General features: G+C 36.8%; 1 protein-coding gene across 1 annotated transcript in view; it reads right to left on the minus strand.

Moving 5' to 3' along the window:
• Positions 1-1,828: 1,828 nt before the first annotated feature.
• The window catches only part of cacna1ba (calcium channel, voltage-dependent, N type, alpha 1B subunit, a), an 86,721-nt gene continuing 61,427 nt past the window's right edge, over positions 1,829-27,122 (minus strand). Inside the window, exons 37-47 of the mRNA XM_055020477.1 lie at positions 26,724-26,851; positions 25,519-25,615; positions 21,833-21,938; positions 20,246-20,353; positions 17,801-17,907; positions 17,162-17,301; positions 16,840-16,972; positions 15,174-15,287; positions 11,638-11,860; positions 9,760-9,962; positions 1,829-8,753 (exon numbers count right to left, since the gene is read on the minus strand). Coding sequence (XP_054876452.1) covers positions 8,223-8,753; positions 9,760-9,962; positions 11,638-11,860; positions 15,174-15,287; positions 16,840-16,972; positions 17,162-17,301; positions 17,801-17,907; positions 20,246-20,353; positions 21,833-21,938; positions 25,519-25,615; positions 26,724-26,851 — 1,890 coding nt within the window. The 3' untranslated portion in view covers positions 1,829-8,222. The remainder of the gene's footprint in view (positions 8,754-9,759; positions 9,963-11,637; positions 11,861-15,173; positions 15,288-16,839; positions 16,973-17,161; positions 17,302-17,800; positions 17,908-20,245; positions 20,354-21,832; positions 21,939-25,518; positions 25,616-26,723; positions 26,852-27,122) is intronic.

A 27,122-nucleotide genomic window follows, 5' to 3' on the forward strand; every position in this document is an offset into this window, starting at 1 on the left:
GTACCTACAAAATTGATGAGAATACTGAAACTAGTGAAGGAGGCTACTAAGAAGCCAACAGTGCAAAAACTATGAGTTACCATTTTGGTGCTGGATTGTCAAAAATCTCATGTATTCTATTATGTCAGAGTAGTATGGGGGAGTTCTTATCCTTCAAAGAAAACAGACATGTTTTCTTTGAAAATCTCTCAAAACCTTGAGGGAGAATACTTTATTGTTTGATAGAAATTGTAACTTTTGGGCCATAATCACAAGTAGTTTACTTTTGGCACAAAATCAAACATCACCAAAACAACTCTATACCAGCAGTGAAAGCTAGTGATGAAATCATAATGCTCTAGAATAACCTTTACTCTTCTTTAGCAGGGGTGGAGGAGGCTTGAGCCCCAGCCCCTTTCTTGATGCCCCAGGTGTCCTTTTTGAGGATAAAGAAATGGTACTCATAATAGTGCCTGCAGTGCTTACCTCCAGATTTTCCTTTAAGTAAAAATAAATAAATATATATATATATATATATTTTTTTTTGTATTTATGTTTCTTGCGCCTATTAGAAGTCATACCTTCACAATAGTGCAGAGTAGTAATGGGTAGATGAGGCGTCATGAAGTGTTTCGATTAATAGCAAAACTGTATTGATACTGTGTTGATACTGTGTTACTGAATACTGACACCTGCTGGACATGTGTTCCTTCTATTCTTGTACTCTACCTGGTAATGGGAATGTGAAAGTGATGCTTTCAGGAGAGTGCATCTCTCATGCTTCACAACTGTAATTTATATGTGAGTCAAACATTTTTTTTTTTTTTTTTTTACAGATAAAACAATGAAAAGTGTGCTGTGTTAAAGTATTCACCCTCGCCCCATGGAAGTCAAATACTTTGCGGAACTATTTTTTGCTGCAATTTCAGCAGATAGTCTTTAGGGTTTGTCTCTACCAGCTTTGCACATCCAGTGAAAATAAAAAGAATGTTTGTTCATTCTTCTTTGTAAAGCAGTTCAAGCTAATGTTCAAGTCAGATTAGATGTAAAGAGTTTGTGAACAGCAGTTTTCAAATGTTGCCAGAAATTCTCAATCGGGTTGTAGTTTGGATTTTGACTGGGCCGTTCTAACACATGGGTATCTTTTTATTAAACCATTCTGTTGTAACCTTGGCTTTATGTTTAGGGTTGCTGTCCTGCTGGAACCTTTGCCCCAGGCTCAAGTCTTTTGCAGACTCCAACAGGTTTTCTCTGACTTTGCCTTTTATTCCATCCCTCTTCCCTTGACTTCTGTCAAACAGCCAACCGGACTTCTTATAATTTTCTTTTGACAATGGCTTTTTTCTTGCCACTCTTCCATAAAGACAACATTTTTGCTGTGGACAGACTCCCCCTCACATTACATTACACACAGCTGGACTCTATTTAGTCATTAGCAGAAATCAGGCAACTTCTGAAGGCAATTGGTTGCACTCAGAGAAAAGAGTATATTTTCCACACCACACTTTTTAGATTTTTATTTGTAAACACTTTTTGGAATCGTCTACCTTTTTTTCTACTTTACAATTGTATACCACTTTGTGTTGGGCTTTCACATTAAATTCTAAAGAAATATATTTCTGTTTGTGGTTGTAATGTGACAAACCATGGAAGGGCTGTAAATAATTCAAGGACTATTAATGCTCTTATTTCTCATCTCTGCTTGTGAGCATGTATCCATCAGAAAAATCTGTGAAGCTACTGTAACAGGAAAAATGTATCAAATTGGGACCAAGTGTATTTTATATATGCCTGTATTTGCCTGTGTTAACACTTATCACTTTAACATGACTGAGACTTCATATAGGCATCCAGTGGATTAAATGTAATTGAAAGTTTATTTCAAGAAGAATGGCTTCATACAAAATGCAGAAACAACTTAAGAATTGAAGTTTTGTCAGTATACATAAAATTTGGAAAAACAAATTTTACACTAAATTTCCACACCCAAAGGATGAAAGGATGAAGGGATGAAGTGCTAAAATGTTAAAAAGGGGGTCATATATTGTTTTCATTCAAATAATTGTTTTTTCAGTGGGAGAGCAGGATTTTGTGTTTTCACATTCAATAGGTGTTTCAGTGCCATAAGGATAATAGCAAGACTTTAATGACATTGGAAAAAGCAGCATTCAATTATAATAGCAGATATTATTTTCATCCAAAGCAAAGTTTGATGCGAGAAAGGTTTTGAAATGTGACAGCAAGGTTCAAAGGCACAAAATCAAAGCATGAAAACAATGAATTCTGCTCCGTGACTGAAAATGTCTATTTAAATAGACATTAGATTACACCCATAGAATTAGTGACTTAAATATTAATAAGCATTGTTAAACCCCATCATACAAAATCTACAAATGATAAAAACAAGCACAGTGTTTCTAAAAAACACCAGATTTCCTCCATGCACATACAGTACACTGTTAGAACATGCAAACATTTGGTGTTTTTTATTTTTATTTTATTTATTTTTGTAAAAAAAAATAATGTACACCCCAAAAGATATGCACAACCCAGGAGTTTGGATCTAATGGGTATAAGTCAGGTGATCATCTTAGACAGATGTACATATCCTTTGATGCAATACAGACCTCAGCAAATAATTGTTTCAGCAGAACAATATGAAAATAGCTGAGACATGTTGGTTTTAAAAAACATTGTTATATTTTCCAAAGAGAATGACACATCTCCCATAAGCGATTTTCCATTTGACATTAACATGGGTAAATATTATGCATGCAAATACATGTATAAAGTTGCTATAGTCCCAAATAATTGTTGTCTTGTTTACACTTTGTTCCTCAATACATTTCAAGTCTTCTTGTTTGCATGTTTTTTTGTTTTTTAAAACATTTGGTCACAATCATGCTGAATCCTGAATCAGTAGCTACAGAATGGACTGGGTGGAGAACTAGGGAGGTTTTGTTGCATAGCTCTACTTTTCTTGGCCTTCTTCTCCCTTCTTTTCCTTGTAGGCCACCAAAGACACAGGCTTTCAGAGAACCCGCAATCCATTCAGTCTGTTGTTTCAGATTCCTTCCATCTTGCACAGCCACAATGGGAAGCAAATAAACCTGCCAAGAATTTTCAAGATCCTTTTTCAATGAGTTGAACAAAACAATTATTGTTCAAGTGCAGAGTAGCCTTCGTATAATGTCCTGGTCAATACAAAGTACAGCTCTTAACTTCAGTTCACAGGCCTCACATGAACACTTGAAGACAACACTTGAAACACGAATCCACTAGTCGACTCTCTGTGACATCTATATGTTCTACATGTCCTTTCACATTTATTATGACCCTTCATGGATCACAACTTATCTGCTACTTCTACAGTGGGTTGCATCACTTCACAATGGATTTTCCACATTAGCACAGCATATCTTTCTGACAAGTTCCATCAAAGCTGTTGGCCGCTTTATTTTTGTTCACATATTAGCTGTGTCCAAATTTTAGAATCCATATTGATAAGATAGAGCAGCTTTGCTAAAAAGGATCGCCACAGATTTATCAGTATCTATTTATATGTCGACAAATTCCAACAGAGACTCCAAAAAGATGTTTTGATATTTGTAACATTTCGTTCAACCAGTTGTTCCTAAAACTTTGCTTGCTGCAGCCTTAAAAACATTCCATCATTTTATTAAGTATATGATTACATTTTTGATTTTACTTTTTAAATAACTTTGCATCTTAGGATTCAAAGATTGTTTTAAAGAAAAATCTAATAAAGATTCTAGATGGTTAACTCAACTCATTTTAGGCCAAAATGTTTGTGCCAATGACAATCAAAAGGTCATAGTTATTTTCAACTATGACCTTGGAAATAAAAAAAAAACAGGATATTAAAAATAATGGCAATAATAATGATTATCTGCTGCATTTAATTGACAAGACCAACGTAAAACAATATCAAACTCCTTGATGACACTTCCTCATGTTTTGATAAAACCACGTCAGATGATTTACACTTTTCCATTGATTAAAACACCATGACTAATGGAAAAATCTGTTATTTGCATATGATCAACTTTTTCCACTTCCTTGTCCTGCTGGTGTAAGTGTGAAATGGGATGTCACCTTACACCACATAGGTAGCTAAGCAGCCTGATCCACATTTAAAGAAAATATGTTATATGGACTTATATCATATTTGATCTTTGATGTAGCTAAAAGTGATTAAATGTTTTACTTTGTTCTTCTTTTGTGGGTCACTTTTATACAATCCAACATGAAAATAACATGCTTTTGTTGATAGTATAGGCAATAATCTTGTTTTACTATTTATAATGGTGAAAGTCAAACTGAAATAAAAGCCCAATTATATTCATTTTAATGTACATTATTCAGAAAAATTCTCCTGCAGAGAATGAAGAGCATTCATCCTCTTCATCTTTATTATTATTTTTCTTTTTAGCTTTCTCTGTAGCTAAATTATTCAACTACAAGACTCAACTGTAACTGGCATCACACATAAGCATGCATCATATTGAGTGGTAATTTGAACACAGCTAATAGTGCCATCGTATTGTACTGTAATAAATCAGCAATGAAAGCAGTGGCCGCAAGTACCTCTGCATGATATTATCACATTCATTTATTTATTTATTTTTTTGCTAGTTGCCTCCAAGGGGAACAAGGTAAATGAGTGAAGTTCCACTTACAAAAAAAGATATGCAAGAACCTGTGCTTAGCAGTTTATGCACTTCAACACACACACTAACAGAGCAAGCCACGTTCATTCTCTATGTTCGGAGCCTTCGCTCAGACATGCTTTCTGCTTTCCAGTCAGACATTAGCTGACCCCGCATGGGTTTACATTGAGAATAAGACAGGAGCTTCCTGACATCTTTATCAAAAATACAGGTGTTTGACCAGAGTTACACTCTAAACATGCACACTATTTTACTCTCCTCAGAGTCCATGGTTTTACAAGGAATTAAATGCTCACAATATTGTTAATGTAAATAAAAAAACAAACAAAAGAAAATTATTTTTAAGGTCATTTGTCAAATCATGATTTTCAAGCCTACTGTAGGTATAAATGTTGCTTGCAGATAAGGCGTTCTGTGCAACATGTTTTCCTGCAGAGCTCCATACAAAATAAATCAACTGTCTATTCTGGTGTGGATGCATTACAAAAAAGTTAATGTTGCATTATTTTCTATGTTATATAAATCTAAAAGGATAGGCACTTTGTCTTAAAACATTCCAAACTAAAGAAAATCTGTAAGAAATAGACCTGTAAACAGTTCACTTAAAACACACCAGTGTTATTACATATTATTCAACAAATGGATACAACAGAAGAAAATCATTCACAATGAACTTTTTATAGAAAACACATTGGTCAGCTAACCATGCATTGTTTTGTAAAGGCTGTAAGAAAGAAGTATTTGAAAAAAAAAACAGAAGTGCCGACTGTCAGCCAGCATTCATCTGTTCAACACAGGGAATGTTGCAAATGATCAGATGTCATTGTGGAATGGTGGAGTTGTAAACTAAAGAGCAATCGTTTCTTTTTACAGTGTTGTATAGTCAGAGGTTCTCTACAATGATCCTCCAATCTGCTATTCTGTCTTCTTCCCTGACTTACAGCACTAGTTATTCTGTTGAAACCACCATACTTCCGCTGCAGCTAACTCAAACAAAGTGGGTAGTGATGATTGTGCTGTTGGTTGAGAAAGAAACCTAGAGTAGAAATGTTGACCAATGACTCATTTTAAACACAATTGTCAAGCTCGCATTACTGGTCCAAAGCTGCTTTAAGCACTGTATGTCTTCTGTTGTTGGGAAAATAACTGTGTTCTCCTGCTGAAATATTATGTTATCATCTGTAGACCAGCATGCAATGCTAATCTTCAAACTAAAGAAAATCTGTAAGAAATAGACCTGAAACAATGGCAAACTGTAAACAGTTCACTTAAAACACACCTGAAACAACACTTTCTAGTAATTACAATTATCTACAATATTTCATCAAAGAAATGTTGATGAAATATTTTATCAATATGCAGTTCTCCCAAATTTTGTAAACAATATTTGTTGCCAGATTGAATAGATTTATGAATAAACACCAACTATTTGCTGAGAGTCAGTATGAATTTAGGTCACACAGATCCACAGTGATGGAAATTCTTCAGTTAACAGGAGAGGCTACAAGTTCATTCGATAAAAAGAAACCTCTTGTTGGAATATTTATTGACTTCAAAAAAGTATCTGATGTAATTAATGATAAAATTCTCATCAAGAAACTTGAGCGCTATGGTCTGACACGAGTAGTTTTGCACTGAATGAAAAGTTGTCTCACCAACAGGCAACAATTTGTGCAAATTCAGGGATTTCTTGTCCTAATGCTTGGACATTGTTTGTGGTGTTCCCCAGAGCTCAGTTTTGGGACCAACGTTGTTTATTTTATATTGTTTAGAGATGTAAGTTTTCCAAGATACTAATTTAGTTTTATTTGCCGACGATACAAACATTTTTTGTACAATTGAAAATTTATGACAGCTCTTGATAGAAATCAATTTAGAGCTATGTAAATTGAAAAAGTGGTTTGATATTAATAAATTAGCATTAATTTAGATAAAGCTAATTTTTTATGTTATTCGGAAATTATGAAGGGGATAACCACTATTGATTCATAATAAGATCTGTTGGAAACCTCATGTTAAATATCTGCAATCTAAAATAGCTAGAACTCCCAGATTTGGAAGAGTTTCAAACTGCACAATTTCCATACAAAGCTCGAGACAAACTATTACCAGAAAATATTCAAAAATTGTTTACTGATAGAGTTGGGGGATATGACTATAGAGAACACCTCAAACTTCAGAACTTTAACTGTTCGAACAATGAAAAGAATGAGCATCTCAGTCATTGGTGTGAGGATTTGGAATTATCTTACCAAAGAGTTGAAGCAAAGTCCAAGCATGAGGTATTTTAAGAAAAGCCTCAAAGTGGTTATTATAAATGGATGAACAGGGGTGATGAATTTGGCTGGGAATTACAATACTGTGGATGACTTGGGCAATCGGGTGTAGGTGTGTGGATAAATGTGTGTGTTTGTATATATAGTTATACATTACATATGTATGTATACAAGTAGATGTTTTTGTGTATATATGCATATATGAATGTGTGTATTATTTTAATCTGGTTCAGAAATGGGAAGATTATTCATGTCATGAATTACTGAATGGAAACGGAGTATGATTATGTGAGTTAAATTTCATCATGCTCCTTTTCAGGCTCATAGTCACCGAATAAGTGGAGTATTTACATGTATTTGAGCATGTATATTTGGTAATAGCGTGTTGTATTTACCCTTATAAATATGAAAGTCTTTCTTTGTTATGTCTTCTTGGTGAAATGTCTGTCTGAAAAAAAAAAATAAATAAACAAATTATCAAAATAACACACTGGTATTTTGTGGTTTTTGTACTAAAAATGTTCAAAGACATCCTTCATAGAATTTCAAGAGTTCACTTTGCATGTATACTTGGGAACAGAATTAAACAGAACCAAGAGGACTTTCACTAACATGGAGAATTGTTGTTTGTTATTTGAACGTGTTAAATCATCATTGAAAAGGGATAATCTGTCATAACTGTCTTATTGAAGGACAAGCCAGTGCAGCTTGTCCTGACTTTTATTAAGTTTTAATAAAATAACTATTGGTCAAAATGTTAGCTGCACACACACACCACAACTCATTTCCTCCACAATGGCAAAAGGCATTATGTGTAGCACAACGGCCATCATGAGAAAAAAATCAATGTCCCGTACTGAATGCTACATTTAAACAAGACAAAATAAAGGTTGAATTTGAATATACAGCTGGTCTGCATAAGTCTTATCTAAAACCTTAAGACTCTTATCTGTTCAGGTTATAGGGTATGATTACTAGAACATTGAAGATTATTCTCCCATTTAAATTATTCTTTCAAACTCAATATGGTGGTTTCGACAAAACACTGAAGTAAAAAACACCTAACAACTGCCAGACAAACGTGTCTTATATTGGAAAGAAAATGTCTTTTCTCCTTCATTTTAGAATGCCATGTGAAACATCACCTTAACTTTCTGAGCTAGAATACAGTATTAAACACAAAATTATCATGTAAACTAAAGCTTTCAGAAAAGCTGATAAAACCCATCATAATGCCTCAAAAATGCATTAAAAAAGTAGCACCATTCATTCCCATCTACCTTCTGTACCACAGTGCCCTGTATCTAGTGCCTGGGCTGGTCCTGCCCCCTAAACTTAAGTGGTACCCATTGGGCACACTTGGGTCTACACCAAAAGTTGGATGTAGGGCTCCCATCCTTCGAGGCAGTGTGGTCCGGGGTGACTGTTCAGCACTAGGGGTAGGGGACAGTGATGCCTCATCCTGGAAGACATCCAGCTGGTTCTGGAAGCTGCTGTAAGGACTGCGCAGGGCCTCACCATGGCCCTGGCCCAGAAAGGGCTCTGAGCTGATACGAGTGACAGGGCAGGGGAAGTAGTAGGAACTACTATGACGGAAGGTGTTGTGTTCCGACAGGCCGCGGCTTAGTCGGCCAGGACTCTGAGAAGCCTGACTAGACACAAAGTGCACTTGAGAAGGGTATGCAGTCTTATATCCCACCCCAGGCCGTAAGGTGTGTGGGACCTGTGGGAGCTGCCGGCGTCCACGGCTTGGTGTGCTAGAACCGGATCTTGATACATCTTGGCTGCCTTTAACCAAACCACTGCCCTAGGTGAAAATTGAACAAGCAATTTGAAATGACAGAACAATGACCAAAATATGTAAGAAAAGAAAAAGAATTGACAAGAAGACAAGGACAGGGTCAGAAAGAAACATACATTAAGAAGTGAGAGATACAAACAATGATAAGAAACAAAGTTGAACAGAAAATACAAAGAAGATACAAAAAAAGAACAAACACCAATGATATGGGAACGAGACAAAAATTTATAAAGGGATGAAAAGAGAAAGTGGGAAAAAAGTGAAAGCGAATGAGAGACTGTACTAAAGAAGGACAGAGTAGAAAATGTCTTCAGACAATAAAACCTTTCAGATCAGATATCCTTTCTAAATTCTACACATGTTCTGTCATAAACAGAATGTTCCATCTCTCACCAGAATTTTTTCTGTTCTGAACATTCAGAAATTATTTTCATAAAAACTGAAATATTTAAAATAAGTGAAAAATTTTTCTTGTAAAGAAAATTTATTCCTTACAAGCAGCTGAAGATCAAACATTCCATGCTGGGACCTTTTCACTCACTGTGGAGCAGAAAAAGCCACAGGCCAATCTTCCAATTATGTGCCACACATCTTTGATTCTTTGATCCCAGTTGCAAACTCAGGAAGCACGCATGGCCTGCTACTGTATCTTAAACAACATATTTGTAGGTGCATGCTTAAAAGAAAATCTGATCTGAAAGTTGCTAATGTTTGTAGTTAAAAGAATCCATGATTAGTTGTAACAATAGACTTTATTTGATAACTATTTGTTTTTTGATGTAAAAACAATACCTTTAAACATTAGAAATGATAGAGGTAGTGTTTATTAGGTGAATATATGACCAATATTTAGAATTATTAATGAAACTACAATTCATAATCTCCGACAAGCAGTTAGTACATTCTAGAAAGATAATCAATCAATTTCAATGTTTATGTTACAAATGGCTATATAAAATAAAATAGGAAAGTGCTTCTCCATCATCTGTTCTTGTCAGCTGCAGCCTCGTACCTGCTTTTTGCTGGTTTCCTGCTCCTCTCGGTAGGAGCAGGCGGCAGTAGCAGATTTGAGACAGCAGCGTTCCCGGCTGCAGTAGCGGTCACAGGAGTAGTACCGTTGCTTGTCTGTTGAGGAGTGATGATGTTTCCTTTCATGGGAGCGCCCACGTTTATGGGCTTGCTCTCTGGAGGCAGCAGGTTCAGATGCCGGTTCTTCTGGTCCACCCCAAATGAGAAGAATATTTTTATGTATTAGTGATTTATTTGATTACGACAGTGCATATTAACCAATAATACAACAATTTATAGCAGTGTAAATATGAAGGATTAGCACAATAGCTAAATTTCATCCTTTGTCCTCAGACAAAGGAAGCAAAAAGCAGGTACGAGGCTGCAGCTGACAAGAACGGATGATGGAGAAGCACTTTCCTCAGACTAGAGTTAGTGGCTTAAGGTATCCTGAGCTATCTCTGTAGTTGTGCTGTCATAGGTTTAGGCTACTCTCACTCTGTTTTTTTCTCCCTTCACGCATTATTGGGGCCTGTCATAACAATGCATAATGGGCAGTGACTGACTTGCGAAGCAGGATTATTACCGCTGCGTGCACCCGCACAAAAATTATATCAAAACCTGCGGCTCAATCTTGATAAGGGAGTTATTACTTTTATTGCAATTCGAAGTTACCATGGTGACAAATTGCGAAGAATGACACCCCAAAATCCCATGTTAAGTCAAAGGAGAGAGAAAAAAAAAATTCTAAAAATACACTATTTTTGAGGAATTTCTGCCGTTATGAATTCACGTAGAAATGCCATTCAAATTTCACTTTGTAGATACATCCAAGCTCTGTTTAGAAGTGAAGACAGCATGTCAAGCATGTGAATTACGGTTTGTCCACAACTTGTCTCTTAGGACACCAAAGTTTTAAATTTTTTTGTAAAATTAAAATATAACTGCTGCTCTGCAAGAATGAGAAATGGAGTGAATTTTTGACCCCAAAACATTTTTTAACTCGCCCTCACACCCACAAATATTGCCCTATTGCTATCTAAGTCGGTCATGACATCGCAACGCATGCCTACTCCAGCAAAATGTTTTCGAAATTATGTTTTTCTGTCAAGGTACTTCAGAGCGATATCATGCAACACGGTAAACTCACGCTCTCAGCCATTCATTGTCATACTTTTCAGAAAAATTTCAGAGCTCAGTGCACACCATTTTTCTGTCATTGCTGTTATTACATTGAGGGAGCTACAAATCACAGTATCACAGTACTAGCAGAGACGACAAACGGCCCTCTCATTCATTTCAAACGGTTTTCAAATACGTATCACGGTTCCTGAACGGGAAGGAATTATTTGGACTGCTTTTTTTAGTGAAACTGGCTGGCACAAACAGATGGAATTCTGTCTCTCTCTATGAGTCTCACTTACAGCTGACAGTTGGCAGAGAGGATTAATTAGCGTAGCAACAGAACACAGAAAAGGGCAGAGCTGCTGCTTAGGACTACAAACATGCCATCTCTGTAGCTCTAACTATGACAGAACACTCAGTTAAAAGAGAGGGCTGAGCTGCCATTTAGAACTACAATGATGGTGGATCTCTGAGTTACTTCAAGGTTGAGCAGAATGTTAGAAATTCAGACAGCGGAATGTTTTGGGCATTATATAACTGATTTAACCTAACCACTGTTACTCATAGGATTAGTATAGAAGGGCAGCATTTTTATGGCATTATTTTTGTTGAAGTATTTTTCTGATAGAAAAATAAAATATCAAAGAAAAGTCTAAAAGTAGGAGGACACTGTTTTGTATTTGACACATTGGGTAAATCCACTATTTTACAAAGTGATCTTTAGAAACACAACTTTCTGTAGTGTTTGCTGACTGACCAGCTGAGTTGGGAGGTTGGCCCCCAAGAGGAGTATCCAAAGACCCTTGTCTCTTGTCTTTGTCCCGGTCTCTGCGGTGGTGGCAGTGATGGTGGTGGTGATGGTGATGTGTTCTCTCCTGACGAGGTTTCTCCAAGGTGTAGTCTCTAAGGTTAACCTCTTGGGGCCGCTGTGGATCCACAGTGGTAACAGAGCGTCTCATAGAGCTGGCATCACGACCAGACTGAAGGAGCAAAGAAAGAAAAGGATGAGAATCACATCCTACACAAATTATTTCTGTGGTAATATACATTTCACTACATCATTACATTTCCATCCCTTGCTCCAAGGACTTTGCATTTTCTGATGATCAGCATATATTCTGCATATTTATGTTGGTAGACAGTAAATATATTGAGCCTGCTAAGCATGCTATAAAGTTTGCACCAGTTTTCATACATGCAAACCTTTTTAAGGATCAGAGATGTATTCAAAGTATTAACTTGATGGTTATGGCTTACAGCTAATACCATCCTAAAAAATAGTTAAAGAGAAAATTAAATACGATTAAGAAAATGAAAGGTTTTTATAATACAAAACAGAAAAGAAAAAATAAGTAAAGATCATGTCAACATACAACATGGATGTCACCTGTAGAAGGATATTTCTGGAATAAAAGAACTTGTATTATTTTCATGTAGTATTGAAGTTATCACAGAAACTTTGTTTTGTAAAATGTTGGGCTTTTAGTAACTGGAACCCATAATTATTGACATTAAACTACTTAGAATATTTCTCTTTGTACCTAATTTATTCATATAACAAATTTACTAACACTCTGTGAACACATTTATTACAGCTGTGTAAATTGAAACATGTAACTCACCATAACAGACAATAACTGAGATGTATAAAACTGATATTTGATCTGCAGCTCTAAGATGACCTTCAGAAAACAAAGGAATTTGTTTGTGCAGGATGCCCTACAATGGGCATCCTGCACATTTCCTGCTAAATGAAATGGACCTTAGCATGTGCTGGTAGCAAAAGGTGATAAAACTCCACAATAAGCACATTTTATGAGAAAAGGACAGACTAACACTGTCACTGCTAAACAAAATGTTAGATAACAGTAGAGGTCATAGCAGAGGTCATAACAGGATTTGAAAAAGTTGAGTATAAATAAAAAAAGAAAAAGTGAAGATGGGACATTGTAAATAATTGCTGTGTGGAGCCATGACTCTGGCTGCACTCTAGAGTTCCCATCAAACTCTAGCAGGCTGGTTCCAAAAGGCCAACTTTAATTGTATTGGCTGAAGGATTTCCTGGTCTCCATTCCAAAAGGTGAGAAAACAAAGACAGTAGGTCAGCATGCTCTGATATCTTCTATCCTTTCATTAATCCTTCACTGCAGATTCCCCTCTCTCCGCAACCCAATTACCATTCAGTGAATGTTGAGTCCAGACCCATTTAGAGCAACTTCTCATTAGGCTGAAGGAGAGGAAAGGATCACTGAACCAATGGCTGGCAGTTGGCCAGGGTTTAATCACGTTATTGTAAACTACTCTGCTGTGAAAGCAGGACAAACAACATCACTCCATACTTGAACTGCAGATAGCACTTTAAACGCACAAATCAATCAACTTTGCTCAGGAATAAGCTGCTTCTTATATATCAGTGGATGTTTCAGCCTGAGTTTGATGAACAGGGAGTTCTCTATGCAGGCCAACTCAAACATTGAGAGGCTTCAAGGACAGGTTAGTAAAATATTCAGTTTGTCATCCAAATAAGGGTTCAGTGGCCTGCCTGTTCATTGAGATCAGGTTTCATGACAAATAAAGCCCAAAAAAAATTGAGATAAAAAAAGGAGAGAAAAAAGAAAAATATTTCTAAAACAAACACAAACATGACACAAATGTCTGTGCATTGAACAAACCCCAATTTGGCAGTTTATAAGGAGCAAACACTTCCATTCATATGACAGAGGCATATAAATGCCTCTGTCATATGAATGCTGGATTTCAGCAGTCTGATTGAGGTCAGCCCGCAATCGGACTACTGTGAGTGTTCCCCTCAACATGATAATGCAAATGCTTCAGTTTGAGGGAGTTGAAACAAGATATGACTGCAGGAATAAAGAGGAAGTCCAAATGTGGCTTCATGCAAGTTGAATGATGTTAATAATTATCTTGTACCACGAACACCATGACATTTTCTTTTGACCATGACTAACTTCTTACATATAAAAACATAGATATAAAGACCAGTCCTGCTGGAATAAAAGACTAAAGGATAAGAACGGGAGATCTGGGGTTGTTTTAAAGATTTTGCTATATTTTTGGACTAAATATGAGTCCTTGTGTGTTTCAGCTAGATGTTTTGGCTTCAGAAGGATTCTGTTCACCAGTTTGAATGATAGAACAGAAGGCATGAAAGACTGAGTTGATACTCCTGAACAGTGCTGAAATACTGTATTGTATCTTCTATAGATGCTCTTTTTCTGCACTGCTTTGGTAACTCTTCTGAGGTTTTGTAAGATGGCTAATGTTGTGAACTTGTTTGAAAGCACATTTTACAATTAGAAATAAATTTACTTTAGTGCAATAACGTAATTTTTTATGGGGCTGTCCCATCTTCTTAAATGAACAGATCAGGATCAGTTCATAATTAGAACATTTCTGAACCCAGGTGCCCGTTGGTTGTAACCCACCATCCTGATGCTAAAAATTAGCAACAATGCTACAGTAAGCAACAATGTAGTCAATAGCGTGTGGAGAATCAAAAGCATGTTGACTAACATGGACTTATTCCATTCAGTATGTAAACATTATATAATGTGACATTATATAATTATATGCAGAATTATATAAAGCTAATTCTCGCCCTTTTGGTTAACATTAGCATTCCTATGCCTATGAATTGCGGTGGTAGGCCCCAATAAGTTTATGATGTTAACATGAACGATTGCGGTCAACATAATAATTTGACTCCTATGTATGCGGTTATCCAATCATCAGTACCAATGGGTGTTAAAAAACCCCCCATAATGCATCTTTTCAGTCCACAAGAAAAAAAGATCACCTCTCTGCTCCACTGCTGCTGAGGTATAGTGTTCAGTTTTCTGTTCTTTTCATTCTGTATAATAGACTTATAAGTGGTCTTTTGTTCATATTTGCTATGAATAAAGCCTGTAAGCTGTGAAGGATTTTCTCTTGTATTTCTATGATGTAACAGTGACTAGTCAACTTGACTCTTATCATGTTGAAGTCGTCTAACCCCTATTCCACATCCAGTGTCAGACCCTACGCTTAATGTTGTTCTCCTAATGCCCAGAAAAGCTGACTGCACCAAGAATCCCATATATTTCCAAAGATAAGAGTTAACCTGGTTTGCAGTGAGGATAAACAAAAGCTGAATAACTAAATAATCAGCTCCTAAATATGCTCCTAAAGATTCTGTCTCAAAGATGAGACAGAATACTGTAAGCTCAAATCATAATACCACTGGAGTAATTATATACATTCACTGCAGTTGAAAACATGAGGAAGAGCTGTTACCTGGAGCTCCACGTTGAGGCGAGGCATTGAAGCAGCCCTGCCCTGGCTCTCCAGGCCTGGACCAGGGAGTGGGACTGGGACTGTGCTGCTGACACTGTTCAGCCCTACTGACTCCTGGATATAAAATAAGTTCCACGTTACTTCCTGCATCAACACTTCTTTTTGGCAAGCTGAAAAGCTTTAGGGATATAATCATTAGAGTGTAGGAAAACTCTATCATTTTACAAATGATATCAATGTAGGACAATCTGCTAGAATGTAAATAAAATAACAGGAGTGCATCGCAACTTCATAAATTACCATTTTTAATAAAAATGACATTTCTATATGGCAATTTATTCATGTAATTCACCAATAAATTAATTACAATGATAGAAAACCAACAGATCCAAATATCATGGTTTGCATGCTGCTGATCTTGTGTAATAGAATCATTAATTGAAAAATTGCTATTATTGTGTCAAATCAAGATGTCCATATTGAGGTGAAAGGAGCAAATGTTGCACATGTCGGTTTTGGTGCATTCTTCTCTGAGACTACAAAAAAAAAAAGACTAATTTCAGACATTGTTTGGAAGAACAGTGTACTTTGATTGAACAGTTAAACGTAGAGGTAAGAACATATAAGCGCAGAAAGGATTTGCTACAATGATTTTAAAATCAAAATAAAAACCAGAAAGAAGTGAGAGAATGAGTCAAAGACATACCAAAATGGGACAGGCTCAGTCATTAATCAGCTCCAGGGTGAGATAAGAAGTTTTAGTGTGAACTCTGAGAAGTCAAGTTATTGACAAGGAGCCCCAGCAAAATTGCTTTGTTGGAAAACAATGTTTGAAGCAGGTGACATTGTGATTAAGAGTAAATTATCTGGTCTATTGAGATATGGATCGTTTTGTGGACAAGCCAGTGTACACCTTGCTTGTACTCATGCTTTCTATGATTTTGGGCGTGGGTATATTTATCCCATACCAACAATCATAGATCCTTTTGAACTGATCAAACTACTTTAGGAGGTGTTGTCTTTTGCTCAAGAGGAAAGATGTTTCAACAAGAAAATATGCCAATGAAACCAGTAAGCATGCAGTGTTTTGGTTAAGATCAACAGAAGTGATGTTATAAAGTGACCAGCACAAACAGCAGGCGTTGGACCAACAGAAACATGTGAGGTGGTGTCAACATGCAGTTCCTGGACCAAAAACTACAGATGAACAGTGGACTGAGCTCCAATCATCCTGGGAATCTTTTTTCACAGGTGTCAGAGGTCGGTTGTTTCTAACCATAAAACTAGTTTCCACGCAGATCTTTATATAACTACATTAGTTCAGTAATCCCCAATGATGTCAGAAAGTAATGAAGTCATGCAGAAAGCAACTGCAAGGGATCACTGGTGGTTCTATAAACTTTTATTCAACAAATAAAATGTAGTGTGTGTTTTGGTAGGTCATTCTAGAACTTGCTAAAAATGAAATATATTTTTTATTATAGTCTGATACATTAAGCCTAAAATTGAAAAAATCTGTGCCTTGTATTTACTGAATGTAGCTATGTGTAAGGGAACCAGACTTTTCATGATTTATAGTTTTTATGGACTCTTTAGGACATACATGTTTTTATATCTTTCATAATGGGATTAGCCTGATGGCTGCACGTGTTTGTCTCTTCATTACCTGATTGACAGCGTTTGATGTGTCCACTGATGGGCCTTTGGATATGGTTTTCTTTGGTCTGGGATAGACCCCCTCGGTGGGCCTCTCCATCCCAGTGGAAGGGACTGATTTATTTCTGGGGTCATAACCTGGCCTGAACGATACAACGGCCACAGCTTCAAATTACATTATATTTTAGAAATTTTTAGCAAAAGAATATTCCAAAATAATTTTAGGTTCCCATCATATCTAGACAAAAAAATCACATTGATTGTTTTAACAGGTATTTATTTAATCAACTGATGCAAGCTTTCAGAAGGAATCTGTGAGGTGTGGAACTTACAGCATCCCTCCATTGTTGATGGAGTTAGAGCTGACCACTTGATGGAATGACTCCTGGCTTTGCTGAGATTGAGGAGCACTGTGTGAGCCCTGCATGTGAGTCAGAGGCAGCAATGGCTTAAACAGAGCTTCGACCTTGCACTGTGGAGTAGAAATGAATGGCGACATGCTGAGGACATTCAGAAGCAGCAGGCAAAATATTGTTGGACCCAGGGAAAACAATATTTCTTTGTGTCACCTAAAAATGGACACGAGGGGCAGAATATTGTCTTTAGAGTCATGCATTCAGATATTGTGTGTGATAATTTGTGAATCCAGAAACAAGCATGCATCTGTGGATGTGCAAGTTCACTGTCTGTCTTGTTTGAACCGTTCAAGCTTGATTTGTGCTTTAGAAATGTCAGCTATTCTTTTGTAAAAACCCAATGAGCAACCTGTGAAGCACAAGAACTTTCTTTTCATGTCTCCAGTCATGCAGATCTTCAGTGAATCTGTGTATTTCCTATGCAAGAACATGAGGGCACATGCACTCAGGTTTATATTGTAGCATCCGATGTGAGCGTACTGCAGTGCATTTCTCTGTGCATTTATGTGTTTGTGTGTGTATCTAATCCATGTAGAAGTTGTGCAGACATTTTACCTGGGGGTCAGAGTTGGCCATCTGCTGCAGCCTCCTTGCTCGATTCTGTTTTAAGTAGTCAAAGATCATCAGCGCTGCGTAAACCTTTCCTACCGTTAGCTCATTGGCTGAGGATGTGAGAAGACAGGAAATAATGTGAGAAGAGAAAGAAGAGGCAACTCAATATACATAGTGCTTCTCTTTTTGATCTTAGCGCAGTTAATTAGTAGTTCAAGAAAGAAAGCTTTTTGTGAGATTCATAACAAGTTATTAAAATAGACTTTTCAGTCAGAATACATATATGAAATGAATATTGCTTATAAGTATCAGGTAGCTAAAGCAACATCCAGTACAGATTTATATAAGGTCTTGAGCAAATCAGAAGTACATCTGGTGGAAGGCGACTCACCGACTGTAGTCAATGACTGGTCTATTTTTAGGGAGAAATTGACTTGATTGAACTGATTTCCTTCAGATGTTATTCAGGTCGAAAATAAAAATAAAACAAATGAATTATCTGGAACAAATCTAAAATAAAAATATAATCATATTCTTAAGTTGTTAACAGATTGACAGGAAACATGAATCTTTCAAAAGAGCTCTGGGCACCTATAAAGCAATCTGACATAAGGCTTAGACCTCCTTGAATACATTTAATGTAAAGGAAATTTTAATAATGATGTGGACTCTGATGACTCACTTCAAACCTTTCTTTGTTTAGCACAAATAGTAAATGGCTTATACTTGTATATTGCTTTATCAGGTCCAGAGTATCCTAAAATCCTTTACACTACACTCAGTCATTCATCAATTACAACACAAACATTGAAACACTGATGGTTGTGAGCTACTGGTTTGTAGCCACACCTGCGCTGGGGCAGTCTTTGTCTGACAGAGGCGAGGCTGCCATGCACTGATGCCACCGGTAGGTCACCCCTTTCAGGCAAGGCAGGTAAAACATCTTGCCCATCTGTCTTTGTCGACAAAACGACAGATGGAGCAGGAACTGAATCATCACCCACTGCTTGACAAACTCATATTACCATTACCACTACGAGCAGTTCATATGAAAAACAGATTTCTTAGGGAAAAATCTACAAAAAAAAAAAAAAAGTTACAGTATGCATGTTGCATAAATGTGCTCACTCTTAACCTAATACTTGAAGAAAATTTTGATTCCCACTTTCCATCATCCATCCAGTTATCAATTGTCTATACCCACTGATCTTTGCAGTGTTGCTGGGAGGGGGCTGGTGTCCATCTACAGCAGTCATTTGGTGAGAAGGTGGCTCACATTGGTATTTAATACACAGGCACACATACTCACACCCACGCACACACGCAAACCCAAGAACAATTTTGAGTTATCACTTAACCAAAAAGGCATGTTTTTGCTTTGTGGGAGGAAGCTGGAGTAATCAGAGAGAATCTATGCATGCACAGGACATACAGAAAGTCACCAGGCCACATTAGAATAATGCTGCTAACTACTCCACTATGCAGTCCCACCTTCCATCAATTATGGTGAATCTGATGAACTACAAATCAGGTTCTGCTATTCTTGAACTATGAACTGAAGCTGTAGTGTGAAAAGATTGTGCAGAGTATGAAAAATAACTCATTGGACAGTCAGGAGAATGGCTTAAGGACTGTTTGCAGGCATTCACCTTCTTTGGGATACAACGAAGCTTATTTGACATACATGGCATTAATTTTAATCACTTATTAAGACTGGGACTCTGTACCAGCTGATGCGTATTCTTGATCTGACTTGGACAGAGGGATGAAGTACAGTGGATCATCACTGTTATAACCAGCACTCTGAAAGTAGAGTAACACTAAGCCAGATCTTTTGGTGTCTTTTTAACTACCAGATTAAACAATACCATCTTCACTTAAACTATCAACTCTATACTTGGTCCTGACCACTCAATGAGCTTCTTCTCATTGAGAACACTCCCAGGTGCCTGAAAAACTTTTACCTAAAATCTTGTTTCCAATTCAGGAGTTCTAATCATTTATACCTCTACCCAATCTGTCCTATATTTTAAAAAAAAAAAGTGTGAACAAGTATTTGAACTAGATACTGAGGAAAGCTAGTTTAAGGGTTAAAGTCAATAATCAAAGCTTGTTGCTTGACATTAACAATCACCATTGTTTCTTTGAAAGGAAGCTTTCCTATATTGCTGCAGAATATCTATGTTCCCTCTTGAAAGATGTGCAGACCATATTTAATCTTAGCTAGCAACGAAGGCAACACATTCATTATTACATACATATTTTAAGTGTTTTTATGCAGTACTGCACAAAAACAGAGTCAAAATCCAATTGCTTTGTCATTTCTGCATAATTGTGCACATGAACAAGAGTATGCATGCTCTCACATTGTGAAGCAATTCTTTAGATAAAATGGTTGTTTTCAGGTCAAAGCTGAACTTGATAGTTAAAAATGAAGCAAGAATTTACGTTTGTGTGGCGTCACCAACAAATCCATGGTCTTCTGAGAGAGGCTCGGCCAAACTGTGGACATTTCTTTCTTTAACTCAGCATCCATTAATCGCTGCAGCACCATACCTGGAAAATAAACAATAAATATATAATTCAACCTTGTAGAATAACATAGGAAAGGAGAATAAAATAACAAAAATATTATATTAACAAATGGTAGACACTATTATGGGCAGGGACTATTAAAACATCTAGTTCACCAGGCTTTATTGATATGTAATATCTGGGGCTGTTCCGATCAGGTTTTTTGCTGCTGATTCCGATTCTGATCACCCAGGAGGGCCGATCACTGCCGATCACCAATCATTGCCATTCACCTGGGTTGGCTGTTAATTTTTGTCTTTAGGTATAAATGATACTATGTGATCTGGCAAAATGGAAAAATTATCTGAAATAAACTCACCTAATTTAGACATAAATCATGCAAAATACTTGCAGGGACAATACACCAGCTACTCAGTCAAAAGGACAACTGAAAAACCTGCAATCAGTAAAACAATATTTAACAATAAGGCTCTCTGTACCCTAAATTATACATGAGTCAAATGAATCTCATAACACTGCCTTTATTAAATAATGTCAAGTAAAAAAAGGAAACATTCATTCAAAGTTAAATGCAGATTGCATCAAAATAAACAATCCTGAGTTACTGAATCAAAACTTCATGAGAGCATAACTAGCTGATTGATGCTGGCTCTGATTGGCTGTTTCTGACTGAGCGTAGAAATTCTGCAGAATGCCAGGAGGCAGAGAAGATCAATTTTTCCCCCCAGAGATCATCTGTCTTATATTAGAACATACTGAAGTTTTATGTTTTTTTGTTTGTTTGTTTTTTGTTTTTAAATAAACTAAGTCAATTTTTTTTAGCCAATAGCCTACTGATTTTTAGTACCGTATATTTGCCAATTCTTGTTTTGGCTGATTTGCACTTTTTCTTATGAATTATAACACAGAAAGGAGAAAACACTGTTTGATAAGTTTTAAGTCTAACTGAAGCAAAATAAATAAATAAAAACACAAGACTATTACCTTTTCACAGACATCAATCTGATTTTGAATAGACTGAAGAAATAACATTAAAGTACATGAAATTGCAAGTCGTTTCTACGTATTTAAAATAGCAGGGACATAATTTTGATCGATTTAATGAGTGGAGAAATAAAAAATCTGACACTTTTTTTTATCTGGCCTGTTGATCACCAATCAAAGTTGATAGATGTTCTCTGTTCTACACTGATACCTTTTAAATCATTTGTCAATACAAATGATTTAAACTGAGTTAATCTTTGGAGATTAACTCGAAATCTCCAAAGATCACATGCAGCTTTCTTTAATGAATAGTTTTTAGAAATTTGCAGTAAATGCATGATGCCAGTCAGAAGGCATTAGCTTTCTCCACCATTTAAACATTACCAATTAGATTTTATTTTTGAAAATGTCATCTTATAGGTTTTAAGGCAGTGCTTCAGTGCCTTTTACAGCTCATTTTATATAATACCTTTTTGTTTGTGCCACTTTTTATATGTATGTTTGAGTTTATCTGACCTGAGGCCAACTTTATCTCCAGCGCAGTGCGAATCAGGCCCATCAATGTGGAGGTAAAGTGAACTGTGTTGTCATCAGCGATGGGCATGTTCATTTTGACAAGACGCTGTGCAGAGAATCAGGTGACACAAGTAACATTATGACGTGCTGTAACTTCCACATCAAAATACCCAATCCACTCAGAGAAATCAATCTGTGTGCTACTGTATTTATTATTTATTGACCGATTTTGTTACTATTGCTTTCTCTTTTTTTTTTTAATTATACAATTTTACCTAGACTCAATTTAGCACACAAAAAGTCTTCTCCATGTAAATGTAAAGACAAACAAGACATTCACATTCATTGCTATTGGCTACATTATGCACTATTTTGCAAGTCGAAGTGCACTGGTGCAAGACCGACATTGACCAAAAAAAAGGTGAGAGAAGGCATGTAACGCATAACCATGAAGGTGCCTGGACAGTTGCAGGAGCTCGACTCTGTGCTTACCACCCTAGCAATCGACAACTTAGGAGTTGAAGAGACTGAACATGCTGCAGATGTAAAGTGGCAGCTACCACTAAACACTGTCCATTCCACCAAGCTGGGTCAACCTTAGCAGAGAGATTCAGAGGTAGTTTTGTACGACACTACTGGCATCACTAGATGCAGAAAACAAACGTTGTAAGAGTTGTTTGCCACTGAACACAAAAAGCATTTATCTACATGTTCTAACAGTGGCAGAGAGAAGAAGACCAGAGAATGAGGCAGGAATGAGGAGCTGAGGGACCGATACGCACACATACACACACAAGTGCACGCACGCATAGACATGATCAGAAGATCACCAAGCACAGAGAAGATTTCAAAGAATAGGAGTTACAGAATGCAAATATGACACATTTGAATACAAATTTGCTGTGAAGGGTGTCAGGTACCTCAGTTCTGCTCTTGTAATGTCCATAAAGATGTTAGCAGATTATTTATTTAAACTCAACGCCACACAATATAGCCAATATTTTTTTTGATTTAGAATAGAGCTAAAAATATTAACCATGTTTATGCCCATTATACAGGCACACTAAACGACTAATGGGAAAATAATGAAATGTAAGTTTAGAAAACAAAGCAGCATTAAATCTTTTTAATAAAACATAGATCAGGAAGAGCTTATTTTTTTAGGTAGATGGAGGAGAAAACATGTACAAATGAGCAAAGGCTTTACCTTCTTGATTTTTACAGTCAGAAGTCAAAATATTATTAATAATAAGCAGATTGTAGCAAGTACTAATGACAAACTTTAACAAAAGTTAAAATGTGGAGTCAGCACTATTTCAACCTAGATTTTTTCATTGTTCAAAAATAATAATACTGAGAAACAATATGTGAGATGAAGATCAAACAACAGAGACCACTGTCACACTAGTTACCTCTATCCCAACAGAAAGAATAACATAGCTTACTTAAATTGGTGGCTGCACTGTTGCTGCAGTGAGGAGGGGGAAAAAAGCAAAACAGAATCAATAAATTATAAGTTGGCACACTGAGGGACAGCGACATCTGACTCCTTAAACTTTTAGACTACTGTACAACATCCATTTCAAACTTTTTCATGGTTTGGATTTCTTAATCTAGTTGCCAGCTCTGTATTAAAGACAGTGTGTTCCTTGTATACTAAAGAAAAAGATTCAGGGAGAAGAGACTGCTTCTTTATCCCATCTATGCTGAGGCAAAATGTAGGACTACTTCTCAATAAATTAGACAAGGAGGAAGCACTCACCCAGTAATACATAAAAAACAGGACTATATAATTTGTCCAACTGTGAAAATTCAAGGAAAAAATGTGCCTCACATTGAAATCTGGATTTACTATTCCCTGAGAATATTCATGTAAATAAAGACCTTTACCCTGCCTTAGCGTATGTATATTGGGTTCAAATCCAGATTTCACCATTACAACAAACCATGTGAAGGAAAACCATTTGCTCAACAATATGCTGACATCACCATCCTCCTTCACTGAGAGATTACAGTTCTTCGAGCCATAATGGGATGTTTCAAAGCCAGTCTCATTCCTGCTGGCCAGGTAGCACACATCTTCCAGAGTCCAGATATTACAAAGGACCTTAGAGCACCAGCTCACCAAATCAATATTTCCAGACATTTTACATCAACATTAGTACAATACACAGAATGAGACACTTTAGATCAGGTGTGTCAAACTCATTTTCGTTTTGGGCCAAATCAAGATCATGAAGGCTCTTAAAGGGCCGGTTGTGCCAGAATGTGTTGATAAAACCTGTTCACAAACTGTCAATATGTCAATAAATTCTTAAAATTAAATAATATTATTGAAGCTCTTTTCAGTCCCTTCAGGAACTAACAATAAATGCGACTGTTTATTTACTCATTGTATAAGTTGATGTATGGATTATAATCATACATCAACTAAATTCTCAAGAAATTGGAAGGACTGATTGATGTAAATTGGCAGTAAACAGATAAAAACCGCATTGATATGATTGATAATATAATATTTAATCACACTTAGTGTTTAGTCTAGTCTGTGGAGGGCCACATAAAAAGCTACGCGGGCCGGATTTGGCCCCCAGGCCTTGAGTTTGACACATGTGCTTTAGATCATCAGTCTTTGTTTGGGAAAATATCAAAACTATCTACAATATGTGACCAAACTCCCTGGCATGTAGATACATAATATTATTTGGTTTTACTCTTGTAAACAGCTGTTAAAAAGGATCTAGGACTACTTGAACATGTTGACCTAAATACGTTGCAATTTTCCTATTACCTAAAAAATTGCTGTTTGAGATATGACAAACTCACAATTACTTTAAAAATGTACATCTTTTGTTATATTTTTCACCCATAGAGGTCGCCATTTTTTCACCTATGGGTTGATGACACTAATGATCCATATTGTACTGCAACCTACTGAGAAAACACCGAAGGCTAACTTTATCATATTGCATTTGACTGGTGTAATTTTAGATAATGCCACACTCTGTCACTATTGGCTCTAATTTAAAAAAATATAAATAAAAATTGAGGCGAATCTGGACAATTTTTCACATGAAAGAAAGAAGAGCGCACTGTGAGAGCCGGAGCGAAAAACAACAAAGGACTTAATCTGTACCCTGGACATTTCTTGGGGTTCCTTTGACTAAATGTAATATTCATATAGGAACCTAATTTAATTTAGCAGTGTATTATCATAAGAAATAAATAAAAAACAAAAGGAGCAAAAAAAAAATAAATGGAAGAGAATGAGTAGAAAGACAGAACTACAAAGAGTGTAGAAGAGCCCAGACAAACAGGATAACTGCACACACACAGGCATACACACCCAAACAGCCTATCTGAACATACACATATGGACACACACACAAACAAACCTACAGTAGTCCATCAATATACAATATTCAGATATTGGAGCAAATTTTTACCAGAAACATTAAAAATAACTGAAATTTACTTAGTTAAACCACTACAGAACAACATCAGCTCACACAGACAGCTGGCTGAACAAAACAGTAAAGACAGGGAACATAAGACTGGGGCTTACACCAAAAAGGTATTAGTGCAGTAGCAAAACAAAGAACAAACAAGGAACACTGCAGAACACGTCACTAGGAGAAACGTTGTTTTTGCACAGGGAAGAAAGTGGAAAGAGGAGTAGGGTCTACCTTATAGGCGACTCTTGGTGGACATTTCTTTCCCAAACCTAAGGGCGGGGGCATGTGTAGCAGCATCTGATACATATCGGAGTACTTGATACGGCCACTTCACAGGGTTGGGAAAAAAAATAACAGAATGCAACCAGAGAAGGATCGGGAAGAAAAATCAACAGGAGAACAATGGAGAGGAGAAACAGAAATCTGTTGTCAATAGATTTCCTCAAGTGAGATGTAGGATGGATGCCATCCTTGGCCAATGTGTTGGGGCACAAGGATGCATCACTGTAGAACTCAGGGATCCTGAGAGGAAACATGGAATGGTAAAGAGTGAGTCTGGTCAGAGAAGGAAGGGGGAGGAGAGAAAAGGGAAGAATGGGTCAACCCACCACGCACCATGCAAAAAATGCATGGTTGGAAGAGAAATGACAGCATTGTAATGAGAATGTCTGCTCTGGCATGCTTGCAGACATTCCACTGGTTTCAATCAGGGTGCATGGAGACAAAGGTTTCAGTGCCAGCCTGACTTGTTCTGTTTCTAATGTTATTTTCATCATGAATATGGTTTCCTAAAACACCTCAATAAAGCTTCTTCAAAAGGTTTCTGATTTGAAAAAAGATGAAGACTTTCAGGATTTACCTATCTGGCATGATTGAAATGAAAAAAATTCTAATACATAAAAGTTTACAGACAAGAAAGCTGGCAGGCGGCATGTTGAGACAATGCCACAACTATGAAAGCTTTGTTTCCTCTTTGGCATCATCAATCAAAGCCAGACAGTTCGAAGAGGTGAGTGCTTGTGTAAAGGTGATTTCATCGGTGCACAGCCATTCAATTAAAAGTCTCTTGGCATAGAGGTACACAAAGCACCCTAGTGATGAAAATGTCCGGTATTTGCAAACCTTGTATGCTACCCTATTAGGGCAGTTCTTCCCTAAGCCAAGGGGGGGTGAGATAACGCGCAACAAATTGTACATATCCATATAGGAAATCCGTCCGCTGCGGAAAAGAACAAGCACATACATAACTTTCAGGATACCTTCAACTTAATCAGTCATCAGTGGGCTCATTGAATGCAATGAGGAACGAGGACTGAGAATGGAGCTTCAATAGACCCCAATGCCACCAATAGAGATGAGAAATGAGATTAGGGTGATTCTCTCCACTGGTACTTTGAAAACTATGTGCTGCATATCAGAAGAAGTCAATAACATACCAAGCAGCTGGGTCATACTCGGCCCAAACTCGAATAAATTCATCAAGATGATGAGGCCCCAGGATGGAGGAGTCTCTGGTGAGGTACTCAAAGTTATCCATTATGACAGCCACAAAGAGATTCAGCATCTGGAACACACACAGCACTGCTCAAACACTTCTGTTTTGCAGTAATTTCAAAACTACTGCCATGAATGTTGATTAGAAGGAAAGTCTTGCTAGATTTTCAGGACTTAAAACCTCACAGCAACAAATTTTGTGGTTGGAGTGATTAGTATTGAGTAGGTCACTAATGTCACATAGTGTAGATGGAGATTTTCAATCTAAACAAAAGACTTCAAACCCTGAAAACTACATGCTTATTCAAGATACATGGTCATGCTTATGACATATTTATTTG

The sequence above is a fragment of the Poeciliopsis prolifica genome, unplaced genomic scaffold, assembly GCF_027474105.1.
Source record: "Poeciliopsis prolifica strain line A6 unplaced genomic scaffold, Auburn_PproV2 SCAFFOLD068, whole genome shotgun sequence".
NCBI lineage: Eukaryota > Metazoa > Chordata > Actinopteri > Cyprinodontiformes > Poeciliidae > Poeciliopsis > Poeciliopsis prolifica.